The sequence below is a fragment of the Galeopterus variegatus genome, unplaced genomic scaffold, assembly GCF_000696425.1.
Source record: "Galeopterus variegatus unplaced genomic scaffold, G_variegatus-3.0.2 Scaffold67, whole genome shotgun sequence".
Classification (NCBI taxonomy): Eukaryota; Metazoa; Chordata; class Mammalia; order Dermoptera; family Cynocephalidae; genus Galeopterus; species Galeopterus variegatus.
The window spans coordinates 1,090,631-1,108,442 of NW_007726178.1; the positions used below are offsets into that span (position 1 = coordinate 1,090,631).

General features: G+C 38.6%; 1 protein-coding gene across 1 annotated transcript in view; it reads right to left on the reverse strand.

Annotated features, from left to right (window-relative positions):
- CCDC146 (coiled-coil domain containing 146) overlaps window positions 1-17,812 on the reverse strand; it is a 101,601-nt gene that overhangs the window by 1,932 nt on the left and 81,857 nt on the right. The window contains exons 9-17 of the mRNA XM_008577552.1: window positions 15,771-15,866; window positions 15,032-15,202; window positions 12,290-12,378; window positions 12,034-12,198; window positions 10,143-10,367; window positions 7,950-8,178; window positions 4,948-5,076; window positions 4,255-4,392; window positions 312-560 (exon numbers count right to left, since the gene is read on the reverse strand). Of these exons, the coding sequence (XP_008575774.1) occupies window positions 312-560; window positions 4,255-4,392; window positions 4,948-5,076; window positions 7,950-8,178; window positions 10,143-10,367; window positions 12,034-12,198; window positions 12,290-12,378; window positions 15,032-15,202; window positions 15,771-15,866 (1,491 nt within the window). The remainder of the gene's footprint in view (window positions 1-311; window positions 561-4,254; window positions 4,393-4,947; window positions 5,077-7,949; window positions 8,179-10,142; window positions 10,368-12,033; window positions 12,199-12,289; window positions 12,379-15,031; window positions 15,203-15,770; window positions 15,867-17,812) is intronic.

Sequence of the window (17,812 nt, forward strand, 5' to 3'; positions counted from 1 at the left end):
TTTTTTTTTTTTTTTTTTTTTTTTTGTCCTTTTTGTGACTGGCCGCACCGCGCTCAGCCAGTGAGCGCACCGGCCATCCCTATATAGGATCCGAACCCGCGGCAGGAGAGCTGCTGCGCTCCCAGCACTGCACTCTTCCTAGTGCGCCACGGGCTCGGCCCTGTAATACCTTTTTAAAAAAACTTTCTAGTGACTGTTGGATGATGTGTGTGGTAGAGTGGGAAATGTTCCATATATCATGGGAGGATTGACACCCTGAAAACAGCCCTTCCTGGCACACTTACAAATGCAATGTAGGGGCTAACACTTACCTGAGTCTTTTCAGCAATGGCCAAGGCGTACATTTCTTCATCTCGAAGTACTTTCAGCCATTCTCTCTCTATCTCTTTATTGAGTGGCAGGCCCTTTTCTATCCTGGAATTGCAAGAGAAGATGAATTCTTCTTTCTCTCTGACTTCCTTTTGGAGTTCAATGGTCAGGGCTTGCTTCATGGACAGCTCAGCAACAAGAGCCATCATTTTTTCAGTAGCATCTTTGATTCTTTTCTGATAGCCATTCATCTGGAATTAAAGAGCCCAAGGCTTAGTCTATGTATACATTTCATGAAGACTCAAAGAAAATGGCAGGCTGCTGGCTGTCTATAATGGTGAGGGCATTCTTGCCTGAAGAAAGGAGGGTTTAACTGAGAATTCATGGAAAGTAAGAACCACAAGAGACTTCAGAGATTGAGCCTGAAACCCTGGTTGTGTAAATAAGGATAAGGAAGAAAAGATTTTTCTAATTGCTAAATTTCAAGGTAAATAGCATTGAGGAGAATAGTTTAGTGTTTATTAAGAAGTGAGAAGGAGAGGGGAAAGAGTGTTCGTGATGCCTAAGTTCTGGCCTATTTTGCCATGTTATGAGTTTGTCACTTATTCGGGGAAAAAGTCTAAATCTGGTAGACCGAAAAACTAAAAGTTACTCTCTGCTTATATAAGATAATCAGTAGAGGTCCTGTATCTGAAATGATTTAATGGAAACTATCACCTCAATGTGTTTGCATTATTGCTCATAATTCCTGGGATGCCTCATTACTAGGTCAAAAGAAAGCATGAGCTGAGCTGGGGAAAATTTGGTTAGTAATTTGGAATGAGAGATGTTCCTGGTGTTTTTCTTTTTAACCTTTTTATATCAACTATTTAGTATCAATAGAGTTAAAAGATAAGATTAACTGGGGAAAAAAATGATTTCAAAAGACAGGAAAGAAGAAAAAAGGAAATTGGTGGTTCCTGTAAGCTTTCTGGCTCACAGAAGGTGGAGCCTTTTCCCGTGGCCATACCCATGGTGGGGCAGTTTAGCGGCAACTCCTTCTACGTGACAACATTCATTATTTTTTCCTTCATATCGTTATTTTTTCTTCATATTGTGTTTGACTATTGACATTATATTATATTTGTATAAGAAGGTACTTCAAAAAGTTCATGGAAAGGTTCATATTATCTTTTAATTCTATTTTTCCTCAAACTCTTTTAAGTATCCTCGTATGTATTTGGCTGTAATCTGTCATTGCACAAGAATGTACTCATAATGAGGACAAGGACTATATTATTCATCATATTCCCAGTGCCTAGGACAGTGGTTGGAAAGGCACCAAACAAAACTCGAATGGAATATATTCTGAATAAAGGAATGAATGAATTCTTAGTCTATTTTATTTTTTAGTCTTTTGGACCAGTATAAATTGGGACATGAAAATGAGTTTCCAAAAAGTATACCTAACCTTGAACACCTTCCTCTCCTAATAGAGCAGACACTGGTCATTCTGTACATCTGCTTAGAGAAATGTCACTGCTAATGATTTAACTGCCTCTGAAAATGTAGTAACTGATTCTTATCTAAAAAAACTTTGTCTCCTTAAAGGAGTAGAGATTATAAATTTTTATGACTCTTCTACACTGAACTAATTTTTAGGAAACATATTGAATAAAAATGATTACCATGATGAAAGGCTTCAGTGGTGAAACTTTATCTTAAGATTCATTAATCAGGCACTGCACACTTGAGTGTGTATATGTGTGTATAAACTGGCCAACCTCTCCTCCATAAAAAAAGGCTATTACTGTTTGCTCTAAGACTTAGCTGATATTTCTCATTTTCTGTTCACTTGGGAAATTTGCAAGAGAAGCCATGAGCTATCTGGGAAAAATGAGACTCGTGGAGATCTGCGTTCTTGTTGAATACCCACAAGTGGCTGGGGCAGTGGACTGAGTCCCCCCCACCCCCCCCATTGAATCTTAATCCCCACCGTAACTATTGAGGGTGGTATATCCTATTATGGTCATTGAAAGGTGGGGCCTTGAAGAGGTGATTAGATTGTAGAACCATGTTATAGTGGATGGATTAATAATAGTGGTCAGGGGCTGAGGACTTTAAAAGGAGAGCACACGAGAGCTTCTCCGCTCTGCCATTTTTTGCCATGTGAGATCCCTGCATTGCTGTAAAGCTACCACCAAAGAAGAAGACCCTCACCAGATGTGTTCCCTGGACTTTGGATTTCCCAGCCTCTGAAACTGTGAGCAATCAATTTAACCTTCTTATAAATCACCCAGTTCCAGATATTTCGTTATAAGCAACAGAAACATTAATACTCTGGGCCATTTATGTGCTTGACTATAATGCTTGCAACAACTTTAGTTGATATCACACATATTTCATGGATGAGGAAATTGAGTTTGAAGATCATTTATGTATCTTTCTCAAGGTCACTTGCTAATATTGGCAAGTGACAGATCTGGGATCTGAATGTGTACTTTTTAGTTCTGTCTACTATGGGGAGATTATCATTTTAAATTGAGGGTGGGAAAATGAAGAACCAGGTATAGAACATGGAAGCTGGGGAAAGAAAAGGGAGATAAATCATTAGGATTAGCTGTGCTGGAGTCTTCCCAGCCACGTGAAAGTGGCCACTATTTGCGTTTCTCTAACATTACTGTCGCCTTCCAGAGACTCTGCCAACAGCTTTGACAAGTCAGTCCTCAGTAAAAACTGACTTCCCCCAAAGAAAGGGAAATTCATTTTGCAAAAGGCAGGCAGGCAACATTTAAAGAAATGTCAAGACATTCTGATCCAGGCAAGGTTTATGAGCTTAAATAAGTCTTAGCACTTATTTTATGAGAAAAAGTTGTAAATTGCACAACTGCCACTGGACTGATCAGTCTGTTAGGGGAAGTAGTCACAGTAGAAGTGTAAAAGCCGAATAAAAAGGGTGAAGGTGGCCTAGGATTTACAACCATTTCCTATTTAGTGTGACAGAACTCTTTCTAAAACAGGACTAATTATTCATTCAATAAATTTTTTGAGTTGAGTACATGCTAGGCATTGGAGAAACTAAGAAGATTGAGGAACAGTCGCTGCCCTCAGGAGCTCACAGTCTGGGGTGTGGGTGTTACCATTATCCATTTTCTTCGGCTCGCCCTGTCTCTGCTAGACAGCATGCCCTTCATTCCGTGTAGATGTGTTCCTTCCTCTTTGTGTCTGCCCTCTTGCCTAGCGTGAAGGTAGCACATAGCAGGTGTTCAGTAATCATTGCTGGCGGGATCTCCAAGGGGCCATGAAGGCCGGTGAGCAGCCAATCCTCTGGTCCCTTCTTGGTGCACAATCCTGCTGCCTCTGAATCACCAACTTCCCTCCTGCTGGCTGCTCCTTTCAGCGTAGCTTCTAGCAGTCCCAGCCCCACCCTGTGGCTTTGAACGTCAGTCCTGGTATCTGAAGTGTATTAAGTTAGGAAGCTCCATGTTACTGTCCTTCTCTTCCTAGTGGGGCCAGGCAGTGGCTCTACCCCATGGTGCAACTGGCCTGGGTGTTGTGTGACTGCTGTTTTCTTTAATGGTCCCTTTCCATTTCGGGGTTCTGGCTGATTTCTACAGACCACTGGATAATGAGGCCAGTGCCTTCCATTCAAAAGAAACTAAAAAGGATTTAACTTTTTGCATGAAATGCAAAGATAACAATGGTCATGTGTGAGTAGTTTCCCTGCTAAGTTAAACTTGTATACTGTCATTAAAAAGCTTAGGCTTTCTCACTATAAAGTGAATTCATTCAGGGAAGAGGACTGAAACTCATTTTGGACAATTCTCTAAGAGACATCTTTAATATTTTTATGTTTCCCTAGTCATAAGGCCTAATCTCTCTAGTGTTTCTCTCACATCAGTCAGTGGCAAATGAGAGGTAACAAAGGAGTAGGGGCAGAAGAGAGAAGGCAGGTCTCGGGCAGACCTTCTTGGCTAAGAGCAGTGTGTCCTGCTTGCAGGCCTGAGTTTTGCTGCAGAGCCTGTCTGTGAGCCGGGAGACCTGTTCGTAGATGAAATCCTTCTCCAGTAATTTCTCCTCCTTCTTGGCCAGCTGTACTTCCAGCTACAGTTGAAAACGATTTCAATGGGAAGAAAAAAAAAATCATGTAAGACAAAAACTTTTCTAATTAGAGCACTATCTTTCCCCCTTATGCAGTGGAGACACATTGCTTTCTCAGTTGCCAAAATACCTCTGGAAAGTGTTTAGAGCTAGGCTAAGTCAAGACTTCTCCTGCCCCAACCCCCTCCAGATGGCTCTGGGGTTTGTCCCCTGTGATAGAGTTTAGCCCTCCCAGCTCTAGCTAGTGTCCAAGTTGCCATTCTTCTGATATGTTCCCATCAGAAAGACTAATCCACTCAAGGTGCCAAAATTGCTCATTCAAGCCATGAGAGTGCACTTGGAATCTTGAAACCACTGGATTTTGACTTCTTTTGACAAAGGTCTAAAGCAAGCTTAGAATTTGTTACTAGATTGCAATGAAAGGACTATGTTAGTGGCTAGAATAATGAATGATAGGTCTGTGAGCATAACAGGAAAGAGTACCACAGTGAGTGGTATGGCGTCTGCGAAACTATCAGCAAGGGACTAACAGATGCAGTTTTAAGCAAGAATGTTTACCTCGTCTAACTTTTTGATCATTTCTTTTTCAGTCATATCTTTCCCTGGAAGGAAGCGGGTTCTGTTCTTACCCTCGGGATTTATAAACTGTTTCTCCAGGTCTTTTATTCTGTCTGTGCACTGTGAAAACTATTAAAGAAGAAAGAAACGTTAACTTTAATTCTCTACCTGTGTAATCTCAGGCAAATTATTTATCTTCTCTAAACCTTAGTTTCCTCAATTGTCAAACGGGAAGAAAAGGCTCAATTTCATGGGGTTGATCTATTGAATGAGATAACATAAAGTGCTTTACAACATGTCTGGGTTATAGAATTTCAAAATTTTAATTTATGCTTCTCCCTACAAAAAGAATGTTAAATCACATAATTTAATTTTTTTTCTTTTCCTCTCTGGCTACACTCATTAATTGCCCTTAATATAGCATTGAAGTATACATATATGTGTGAACAAGTATTTGTTGTATTTGTTATTAACAACACTTAATATTCCCTTTTCTTAATTAAGAAACTAAGAAACAAAAATATGGTGCTTGCTTATCAAAGGGATGCCTTGGTTTTATTTCCTCATTGCCATTTGAGGAAAAACTGTTTATTTTTTCTGTACAAAATAGTGTTCTTGTGTCCTAAAATATAAAATAGTTCATGTGACTTCTAAGATCCCTAAAATGGAGATATTATTACAGGAACCAGGAGAATGACTCATGATAATCCTTGGATTAGGCTGTTGGACAATTAAACTGTTTCAAACAACTGGAAAAAAAATGCAAATCTTAACAGGATTCTGAAAATGATGAAAAAAAAAGGGGAAGACTTAAAAACAAACACTGCAGCTGTAACAAATAACAGGACATGACAGGGATCCAGTGCTGCAGGACAGAGTAAAAAAGTGACTTGCCTGAAGCTAGAAATTTCATATCATGTCCTTCAAGGGCACATGTGATTAGTGCTGAGTAGACAAATAATTAAATGCAGCTTGAAGACTAATTCAACTGTTCTTAAGCTTAGAACTAACTCTGGTAGAACAGGTAACTGATAACACATAGCCTACATGTCTCAATCCATATACAGTCAAAATGGTAAAGGCTCACCATCAGGCAGAGAGTGCAGTGTCATTAAATGTACAATGTTTCCCTTGGGTAAAATCAAATTCATTTTTCACACTGGATAATTGATTTTATATAAAGAAATGCCGAACATTTTTTCCTAAGAACAATTTATTTTATCCATTGAATGCAAGTATTGACTTCCAATCAACACAAAGAATATGTTTACATAACAGGAAATTGTTCTGCTGGGCATCTTGATAGTTTAAGATGGGTAAAAACAGACCTGAAGCTGAGTTTTGGGAAGAGCTGGAGACAGCCAAATTATTCTGCAAAGTGGAGTGAGACAAGTATGGAGTCTCTGAGGGCAGTCTGGGATGGGGAGGGCGATGGGAGGTGAAAGATGGAAAGACAAGCCAGTGAAATTGAGCTAAGTGGGGTGCTGTGTGGAAGAGCACCTGGGGGGACTGTCTGCAGTGATGGAAAAGCCCCAAAGAACTCTGAAGGGCATGGATGTCTGATATTTAACTTTAAGTTTTTTGCATTTCTGTAATGTAACCCCATACACTATTGCCCCAAATCTTCAATAAAGTCTGTTTACAGACAAAGGCCCTGCATGAATGGTCTTGTGTAGATGTAGATCAAGGAAGGAGTGAGTCCCGAGTCTGCCCTGATGTGGTGCAGAAGTGGAAGAAGCACCATGTGTGTAGCCTGATGAGAGAATCCCCCAAATGAACCATTTGTTGGAGCAGGAGTCAGAGCCACAGGAATCCAGTGGAGGCTATATGAGGGAGGATAGGGGGACATTCTGGCCAATCGATCTAAATCTGGGCTATGCTTATTAAAGAAACTAGTGGGAGAACTTACCACTAAAAAACACCAAACACTGGAATCAGAATTTTGGCATTTTTGTGCAAACTGAAAGATGCTATCATGTACGTATTGTATATACATTCAAATGGTACAAAATATGAAAGACCCATCATCTAGTTCCATATAGTCCTCTAAATCTCTTTTGCATAAGACCCAAAACTCTGTCCACACCATGAGCTAATCAAAAACATTTACTTGTACACCTAGAAAAAGACTGGAAAGATCTCTTCTAGATTTTTGGTAATTTTAATAGTAATTATACCTTGGGGATTGAATTTTATTTTCTTTAGAATTTTTGGTACTTTTCTAAAACTTCATTAGCTGAACATATCTTAACTTTACAATTAGAAAAAAATCCAAAACCAAACCTGACACTTTAGAAAACATGTTATAAGTTAGAATTTGTTCCGGCTACACTGAGTGAATGGGGAAAAGTATAGGCCACACATTTTTTTAGCTTAATTTTTTCTTCTATTTTCACTAAGAAAACTCTATTACATGTTAAAAAAGTAGCTTTATATTTGTTTTATCTTTTGCTATTTCATGTTTAAGTTTTTTGGCTTAATTCCACTTTAAAAAGGCCATGTCAGAGGCAAGGTTACTAAGTTATAGGGGATCTACAAGGTTAATAGGAATCTAATTATATGTGATTGCCAATTAATAAGCAATTAATCTCAAGGCAATCTCTTGCTCCAGAGGACAAGAGTATCAAAAATAAGAGCTAGATGGTCTCCAAGGTCTTTCCAGCAAGCATCAACAACATAATTATGCTGGGGATAGAGTGAGTCTAGATTACTGAAATTTTGAGCAATGAGGAAGCTAGCTAGAGGTAAGTCCTGGGAGGTTCTAAATTCCAAGAAAGGCAGACGATGCTTCATGAGAAAAGACAATCTAGTTCAGATGCCTGAAGCACAAATTCCATCTCATAGCAGTGTTCAAAGGCATTTTTTTAAGCAAGGTATAACTCATGGGTTCTTATAGGTACTAAGAATAGATTTACATGCAAGAACTCCTACAACCTACAAATTAACAAAGGAGGAAAAGAAAAGCAAATGGCCCAAGGACATGTCCCATGACCACTCTCCACCTGGATCTGGAGCACAGCTAGGTCGGCATCCAGGGACCTCTTGGCTGGCAGTAATTTTTGGGTCACTCGAATCTGTCTTTGCTTCTCAGCAATTTTCAGTTTCAAGAATCGGATCTTTTCTTCCAAAACATGTGTTTCAATTTCTCCATTTAGTTTCATCTTCTCTTGGATATTTATTTTTTCATAAAAAATACACACTTCCTCTTCCCGTTCTATCAGCTGAAGGCCACTGTGGTCAAATTCAGAGGCAGAGGCTAAGTGGGTGTTAAAACCACTATTTTACTAGTCATTGTGGTTCCCTTTGGCTTTGGGTGCAAAATATACATCAGTACAGTATAATCAGAAGACAACAGATATTTACTAATGGCTTTTTAATTAAACTTTGGATTTTTCTGGGATTGGGGGGTGATTTAGCATCTCGACTCTGAGGCCAACCATGTGGTTTGCTGGCCACAGTGTCTCTGAAAGTCCCACAGGTTTTCCTGAAGTGGGAAAGAATTTGTTCCCAATGCATGAACAAAGTGATTTCATAGTCTGATTTTCTGCAGCCCCTATTCTTGGGCCAGACTTGCCAACTAAGGCCTAGCCCACAGGCAGGGGGCCAGGGAATGTGTTTCTGAATAGATAAGGTGCCAGGCCCATCAGGTTCTTTTAAAATTGAATATTTCTGATGCTATTTTCCCCATAAACAGGCAAAAATCTGTCCTTTATAATCATGCTGGGGGAAAGATCCCCTCCTTGAGAGGAGAATACAGGAAGCAAAGTAAGAATTTTCTACCTCTAGCAGCTCTGGTTTGCAAGACTGATCATGTCCTACAGATCTGACAAGGGCCTGGGAGCACACTGTTTGCCCAAATGTTTTGGTTTTTGCCAGGAGCCAAATGGGATTTTTTTTCCCCCAGAGAAAATGTGCTGTTCTTCAAAGGACCCTAAATGTCTTCCCCCACACCGTGCATGTCCATTATCCCAGAGTTACACCTTGTGTTGCATCTGTGACTCTCCCTCAAAACATGAGGACGTAGTTGTTCTTGGCTAATCTTAGCTCTATATTTTCTCATTTCCTTTGCAAAGACTTTTCTCATGATCAAATTCTCCTGACAACAGAAGCCAGGAGCAATGTTTCACCACCTTTTTGTACTATCAGGGTCTAGCACTCCAATGCCCTACATAGAAGAGCATGCAATCAGAGTCTGATGAAAAAAATCTGATACCACATGTCATTATGACAAGGCTCTACAGCCTCACATTCCAATTTCTCAGAGCACAAGAAACTTGGGGAAACTGCTAAAATAGTAAATTGATTAATGACATAATTACAGCCTGGAAGAAATAATGCTACTCCTAAAGGTCTTATTTACTTGCTGAGAAAATGGACTGGGAGAATGGCCTAAATATCATAAGACCAAACATGCCACAACAGTAGATACAAGTTCCAAAAAATTATTTATCGATTATGCTGAAAGAATTTGATGTTATCAGAGGCATCCTGGTTGGTAGCCTGGGAAAGAACTTTGATCCTCAAGTGAGCAACTTCCCAAACTCTCCTCTTTTCCTGTTTCTCTTAGGAGTACAGCATTTTTTATTTTCAGGAGAAATACACAGCCCTCTCCCTTCCAAAGTCTCATCAAACCCTAATGTCAAATGTCTCTCATCACTCATTTTCAAGTCTAGGCAGAAAACAGGGTGACTTTTAAAAATTGCCATTGTAGACCTCTATATTTCCAGAATCAAAATATTCTACCAAACAACAACAACAAACCCCAATGATAAACATCACCTTATATTCTAAAGCCTAATTCAATAATATATAGAGGGGAAAAACAACTTTCAATATTTTGAGAACTAGTAAAAGTGGAAGTTTTAGAAATAGTACAGAAGCATTCATTTAATCTAGAAAATGTATATAAAGTGATACAAAGTGAACACATTAAGTGTTCTTCATTTTTACTAGACACATAACAGGAGGAAACTACTTTTATAACACCAGAATTTTGCTTCACGTGATAAAGGAACATTTCAGAAAGGTTCTTCCCTAGTCACAAGGACCCCTTTTAGTAATGCCAGTACTTGAAAATAACTTGATCTATACTGCCTAAAAGGATTACTTATGAGACTGTGGCTTTTCACGAAGGGCGACATTTCTAAATTGGATCCTTTGGTGCCCTGTTCTCACACTAGGTTCCTGGTTCTTACCTTTCATTTCGATGCTGAACAGCTTTTTCATATCTTTTGCGAAGCTGCACCATCTCCTCTTCGATCATTGTGATCATATTGGCAAGCCTGTCAATGTTATTTAACTGGATTTCCTTCTTCTCTTTCATTTCCTGAAGTTTTGATACAATTTTGCACACATCATTTTGCATTGTCTCTCTGATGGTAACGTTGTTGGCATGTTTCAGCATGGAATTTTGTAGCTTTCTTTTAAAATAATGGAACAATGGGTAAGATTATAATTTCCTTTAGTTTCTTTAAAAACAACGAAGACTTCTGAAATAGGAGCACTATCAAAGTAGCTCTTGCTTTAGTGTGCCCCTTTAAATGACAGTAGTAGTAGTAATACTCAATATATGATACTCGAGAAATTTTTGTAATCTTCCCAGGTTTCAGATACTCCCTCCAGATTAGATGTCCAGATTTGGACATCTTTCCTTTGTGCTTCACAGTTCTGCTGCCCCTCTCTGTGAAAGCAAGAGACTGTAGGCATTCATTTACTGCTCTGTCATCATGAGGAGACTGTGCTCTTTTGAGAACAGAGATGATTATATCAGATCTGTGGGTTGATTGAATTGTGTCCCCAAAGTCCATATATTAGAAGCTTAATTCCCACTGTAACTGTTGAAGGTGGAAAGTCCTATTATGATAATTGAAAGGTGAGGCCTTGAAGAGGTGATCAGATTATAGGACCATGCCATAGTGAATAAATTAATAATGATGGTCAGGGGTGTGGTTCTGAGGGCTTTAAAAGGACAGCACATGAGAAGATCTCTCTCTCTCTACTTAGCCATTTTCTGCCATGTGAGACCCCTGCATTGCTGTAAAACCACCACCAAAGAAAACCTTCACCAAATGTGTTCCCTGGACTTTAAACTTCTAGCCTCTGAAAATGTAAGCCATAAATTTTGTTTTCTTACAAAGTACCCAGTTCCAGGTATTTTGTTATAAGCAACAGAAATGGACTAATATAATCATATAATGCCCACTGGACCTAGGGTGGTGTCTGACTCAGTGTAGGGTCAAAATAAATGCTGAATGAACGCATGACCTCTATAAATGGTATTTTACTTTCGTGATGAATGAGAACCTGGTTAGGAAATTATATTTTCTTTAGATCCTTCCTTCCCCAAATGAGGCCATTTTGTAATATCTTTACTAAAGGAAACCAGGCAATAATGGTCACCAGAAAAAGTTCAAGTTGTATAGACTCAGTAGATAAGAGAGTAACATAGATGAAAGAGTCCAGCATATCTTGGCACATGGTAAATAATAAACTAAAAAAACAAGTAATTGCCAGACACTCTTCTGAGTGTTTCTTCATGGATTAGTTTATTTAATAATAAAAAGTCCTACAAAATAAGGACTATTTTTATGGATTAAGGAAAGTGATTCCAGAGAGGTAAGGTAGCTTGCTCAAGGTCACACAGCTAGTAAGTGGCAGGGCTGGGATATGAATCTAGAGAGCCACCTCTCTTAACTACTCTGCCGTATTACCTACCACAAGCACATTAGATGCTTTATGTCTACGACCAAGGTATGCTGGTTAATAAACAACTTGATTGTCTTCTAACTTCAAATGCAAATTGTTAGATTTGCACTTCTCTTTCTAATCAAGGGAATGAAAGTCATCATAGTAGGCATAGCTAAATATAAAAGTTTTTCATGCATTTAAAAACTATGGCTCCCAAATATAAGAAATTGTGTTCAGATGCTTAGATTATCATCTATAAAACAAAATGTTTGAACAGAGGCTTTTCCAGGTCTCTAAAAGATTATTTTCTATTTTATTATCCCCACGATGTTCTAGAGTTCAAATGAATCAGAAGACAAGTTTTTGAAAGGGCAATAGTTATTACAGTATAACACTTACCTTTCTTGAGTAACTGCACTATTTCTTAAAATTTCAAGTTCATTTAATGACATTTTATACCTTTCTTTTATTTCATTTACTTTCTGGTGAGCTTTGTGAAGTAAGTTAACAAATTTGTTTCTTTCATTTCGAACAGTGTCATACAGTTTAGCAAACTCTCTGAGTCTGTGAAAATGCAAAGTGTTTTGAAACTTGTGAAATAAAAATCAGGATTTCCCCCCACCTTACTAGATAAATCATCACATAATTCTTTTACCTCCGATGAATTTCACGTTTTTTCTTCCTGTGTATCCCAATTTCAAGATCCTTTGCTTTGATTTCCTTAAAAATGTTGGTATATTTTTTCTGAAATTTAAACAATGTGTGTGAAATAAACAACAACATATGAATACTCTCAGCTTCACCCCTCATCATTTCCATCCATTAAGGAAAATTCTGTCTTGGCCTGCTGGGTTGTACAGATCAGGATGAGAGGTAAAGAGGAGATATGAAAATTGCCTGGCCAGCTGAGCTGATTCACATCAGCTAGGATAAAGGGCTACTTATGAAAGAGAATGAGAGAGTCTGGGTCTGCGGAAAAGTGGGGGGAATTTTTGAGAGAGAGGATGAGTGATTGTGGACGGCACAGCTGGACTGGGTGAGTGTGGAGTCTATGGAAGACGGATGAGGGAAGCAGATTTGTAGTAAGTTTTGATAAATGTTATGAATTGAACCCTCTGTGGTACTTTATGAGAGATTGAAGCAATGATTTCAAAGTGCTTTTCCATTCCTTGGTTTGTTGGGTGTGCCTTCCTACACAACCAAGCCCCATGCTGAGACCAGCTGGACAGAGGTGTTACACAGATTACACACGAGTGTTTTAAAAGAAAGTAGTTCTATTTCTAAAGTCCTAAAGATATACCTAAATACACTAGTTGTGCTTTTAAAATTTAAAGACACTGAGGTCTTCATCTATGATAAAAAAACGTATTCAGAGATGAAGCATTTGCTGCCAGAAACCAGAGGAAACAGTTTCTGTCAGCCTTCTCTCAGGGCCTGGGAGCACAAAACCCATCTGGCAGAGCAATTCAAAAGAAACCAGCCATCAGAGCTAAGACTGATGTGTAGCCGTTTTATTCTATGCTGTTCTCAGTGAGAAAGGGAATCAGGAAGAAACGGATATTTAAGTAACCGTATATGTGAAGAATAAAACAGATACAAAAATGTAGGGTCATCTACTCTGTCTCGGGGTGATAGCAACAGTAATGTTTCCCTTCACCCTTTATCTTTTTTTAGGGTATGGATGAATATAAAATAAGACTGACTGCCTTCTTACGGAAATTACAGCTAATTATAGGTAATGTTTAGCAGACTAATTCCCAATGCTAAGAATTCTCAAAAGAATAAACAATACAAGGGTACTTCAAAAAGTTCTAGGAAAAAATAGAATTTAAAGATAATATGAATCCTTCCATGAACTTTTTGGAAGACTTTCATATTTTGTCAATTTCCATATCTCAAGAGGAAGAACTGTCTTGTGCTTTAATATGAATTATCTCATTTAATAATGAGGTGTGGTTTACATAGATTAGTCACACATAGATAACGATTGTATCAGTTTTGAGATTAACTGAAAATTGTCTAATTCATAAAACAGATCAGTGTTTCTTACAATGAGTAAGTATTCCCCTACTGTTTCTAAACTTGCTAAAGAGAAAAGAGAGGAAGTTTATAATTAGGAAAAACTCACAAGAGTGGACTCTTCCCAGCTAACACTAGGTTGTTTTGAAAACTGTTCCAGACCAGCACCGTTCCAGACCCTGACCTTAGTCAAGAGTCCTCCTCTCCGCTCTTTCCCCTCCTCCCCTCCGCCACCCTGTTCTCTGCTGCGTTTCTTTCCTCCATTCCTCCCTGACCATTGCATTTCCCATCTTTACTCTAGCAAAACCCAACTATCCCATGACCTCTTCTGGATTTCCTGCAGGCTTCTTGTTGGAGTCCAAACTATTGAACATGGGTTAAGGGATCTTCACCATCCGACCTTCCCTGCTCAATGGTCTCCCTATTTGACATCCCTTCCCCCATCTTTTCATGTGCCAACCGCACGGAACTTCTTTTAGTTTCTCAGATGTTCAGGTGGAAAATAAACAGGTAAAGGGGGATGTGAAGAGTCTGCCATGGGTCATGTGATATAGATCTTCTCAGGTCTTCTCTGAAAAACCGATTTAACTTCATTGCTCACTAACTTTTGTGTGAGTTCTTTCTGGGGAACAAGAAGAAATGCCATCTCCATGTAAACACTTACTTAGAATGAGAACACAGGTTGCACTTAGAAACAGCCAACATATGGGTCACGTAAATTCAGGTATTCTATTTTAGTTACATGTCATCATTTTTAACAGTGAACTTCTGGACATAATTGGACACACTCCTTATGCGGAATAAATGATTCTAATGTTAGGATTTTAACTATCATGACAGAAGGGTTGTTTTTGTTTTGGGATGTTGCACTGGGTGAGCTCTGGCACTTTGTGAGAGCCCAGGAAAAAAACATGGAGTGAAGCAGTAACTAAGGATATCCTGGCATTGGTTTAAATGATGCTGGCTTGATGAACATGGGAGAGAGAGCTGTTGAATGCTACTGCTCTTGAGTTGTTCCTAGGCAAATCACAGTGGAATGTGCGATGGTAGTGAATCCCAGATGATACCTGTGCCTATGCAGCTGCCAGCCCTGCCCACTGGAGGTACCCACCTTACTCTTACTGAAATTGCCATCAGCTCAAATTACCTTATCTGCTTATTGTCATTGATTTCTTTTTCCTCCTAGATTTGTTGACTATTGCTATTTGAATCCTGGGACTATTTTTCAGTGTATGACTGAGTCTCATTTAGGAAAGATTTACAGTCATTGGAACTTGAAGGAGACTTATAATTATAGTTTTCTAATGAGCACTGCATTAAAATGAGGCTACCCTGAACTCTTGGAGTAATTAATGAGTGGTTATAAAAACGCAGTTACCTGAGCTTTCAGGAAATCTTTAGACTTTTGCTCCCTTTCATCAATTTTGATTTGAGTCAGATGAACAAGGTTGAATACCAGCTCTCGTATGTTTTCTTGCTCCTTTAAAAGATTGTTTTCTTCTGCAAGCTGATATTCTACTAACTTAGATTCAGCTTCTGATAGAATTTTCTTTTGAAAAACACAACATAATAATAGTATTTATTTGTTTGAATGAACACAATATAGCTAGTATCTTAGACTACCTTTTTTTTTCCTGTGTAGAATTTACTTTATTAAAACATAAAACAAAGTAACTCCACTGTCTGAGCTCCAATTTTTTTATTTTATAAAAAAAATGTTTAAACTACTAGGTTAACATGACAGAACTTTTTCTTATTCAGACTACATTTTAAAGCAACTGTAAGAAAAGAGACATCAAAGCATGTTTTAAATACTTCAACAGTAGCTTTAATAAACAAAATTTGAAATTTTTTAATTAGGCATTGGTGAAATATTTGTTTACTTTCAATGTAATCAATGGCTCTTTTATTTTTAAATCTCATTAGTTTGTATTTTTTGCCAGTTCAAACACACTCTTTTTTGGAGGGAGTTAGGAGTAGACCGTGAGATGAAGAAATAGGCCCATATTAAGCAGGATCATACTCTAATGAGGTTTTGTGGAACACAGTTAAAAACACAACATCACTTTTGTATTAGCCATTCTTAGATAGAAGATTAAATGAAAGTTGATATTAACCTGTTGGACCAAATTCCTCTTAGCTACTTCAACTTCCTTGTGGAGTTCTCTTCTTCTCTCGGTTAATGTAGAACCATCTTTAGGGATCGCATCCATCTGGAAATCAAAATTGAAAGCAGGCATTCATATAAGAGAGACATCTTCAATGCCATGTAGTCATCCCTATCCCATACTTTTTGAAAATGATGGGCAAATCATGATACTCAATCTTACAGAAACTGCCTATTATTTGAATATTTTTATAAAGTCTTTGCAAACTAAAATATGAAGACTTGCCAAAAATCTATAATTCACCAGCTGCAAATATTTATCATTAATTTAGAAATAAAATAAACCTTACTAATAATAGCTAGCATTTATTGAACATTGACTAAGTGTTTGGCAAGGTTCTAAGTGCTCATATGTCTGATTTAATTTAATCCTTACAATAACCCCATAAGGTAGGTAATATTATTATCTCTAATTGTACAGATGAAGAGAATGAAGCATGAACACATTTCAGCAACTTGCCTCCATGGTACAGGTGCAGGCAGTTAGACTCAGAGCACATGATTTTAACATGGTGTTATCCTGCCTCGCTAACTCATGACTCAGCACTTGGAAACATGGGTATAACATGACTATTCAAGCGATAGTTATACTTGGAAAATGTGAGTTCATTTATGAAATCCTATAAGTTAAAGAAAAAATAGAAGCCACTTATTAATAACCATGGGAATGGTTCACTGCTTATACATAATAGTTTGATGAGTAGCTGGAAAGTTTTTCTTTTCTTTTTTGGCAGCTGGACTGTCAGGGGATCTGAACCCTTGATCTTTGTGTTATAACACCACACTCTAACCAACTGAGCTAACTGGCCAGCCCTGGAAAGTTCTTACACAAAAGAAAAGCCTCTTAATTTTTTTGTTGATACCTAAAATTTTATCATTACACCTCTGTTGTGTTGGCTTGTACTTTTGCCCTGTGTTAGAGTACTTCAGGGAGAGAACAACGTCTCATTCTGCCAGGCTTTGTTGCCCTATGAGGAATAAGCATGTCAGATTCTTTATGATGAGGAAGAGAGCAGAGAGAGGAGGAGGACATGTGGCAGCTGATGGAGGAAGGGGCACCATCCCAGGCTACAGGAAGGGTCATCTTGGGGTGCTTTATGGCCTACTTGACTTACAGCACGTTTAGAGTTGCTTATTTATGACAAAAGCAAATGATTCCAATCTGATGTGGCTTATTTCCCACTATGACAGCATGTACTTCTAGGCCCCAAGGTTGAATACTGGCTAAAACGTCTCTCAACAAGGGAATATCAGACTGTTTAGTGTTTAAAGGTCACCTATCAAAACCTTTCTGAGGGTCATGTTGCTATTTTAAAGTAACTAAAGTGTATCTTTGGATGCCCCATCATCCGTGAATCGGTATCTTCAGTGGCACCTTCTGTATTCCCAGGTGCCCAGTGACGTCCTGCTTCCCAGGGCCTCTCCTACCATGGAGAGTTAGCTGTTGAGAAGCACGTACTAGGAAGATGAAACATGGTCTTGTGAGACAAATATAACAATATACAGGATTTTCTGGTTTTAATGAACAGATAATTGCTATAACGGATCAGAAAAGGGTGAGCTCAAAGTAGACTTGAGTCATCGGGGGAGACTTCATGGAAGAGGCACAAAGTCAGCAAGGAAGAGCTTGATTTCTCCTTCTGGAAAGCTGCGTTAAGCCCTCCTGGACAGAGGAAGCCAGCCAACGTCCAGGGTCCCTGTTGGTTCTCTGTGACGGGTGGGCCAGGAGTGGGTCACTCCTCATGCTCTGCTCCCAAGTGTAGGCAAACCTGTACATGAATGCTAACTGGGTCCAGGAGAGTTTATAAGGTTTTGGCAGAAAATATGATGAGAGCACACTCACCAGCTACTACGTCAGCTAAAGCCCCCTGGAGAGTAGCATTTAAAGTACAGGTGGGGAGCAGAAGATGCTTATTTCTTACTATACACTTTTCTATTGTTTGGTTACAATAAACAGTTTTAAAGTGTGAAATGCTGTACTATAAAAACCAA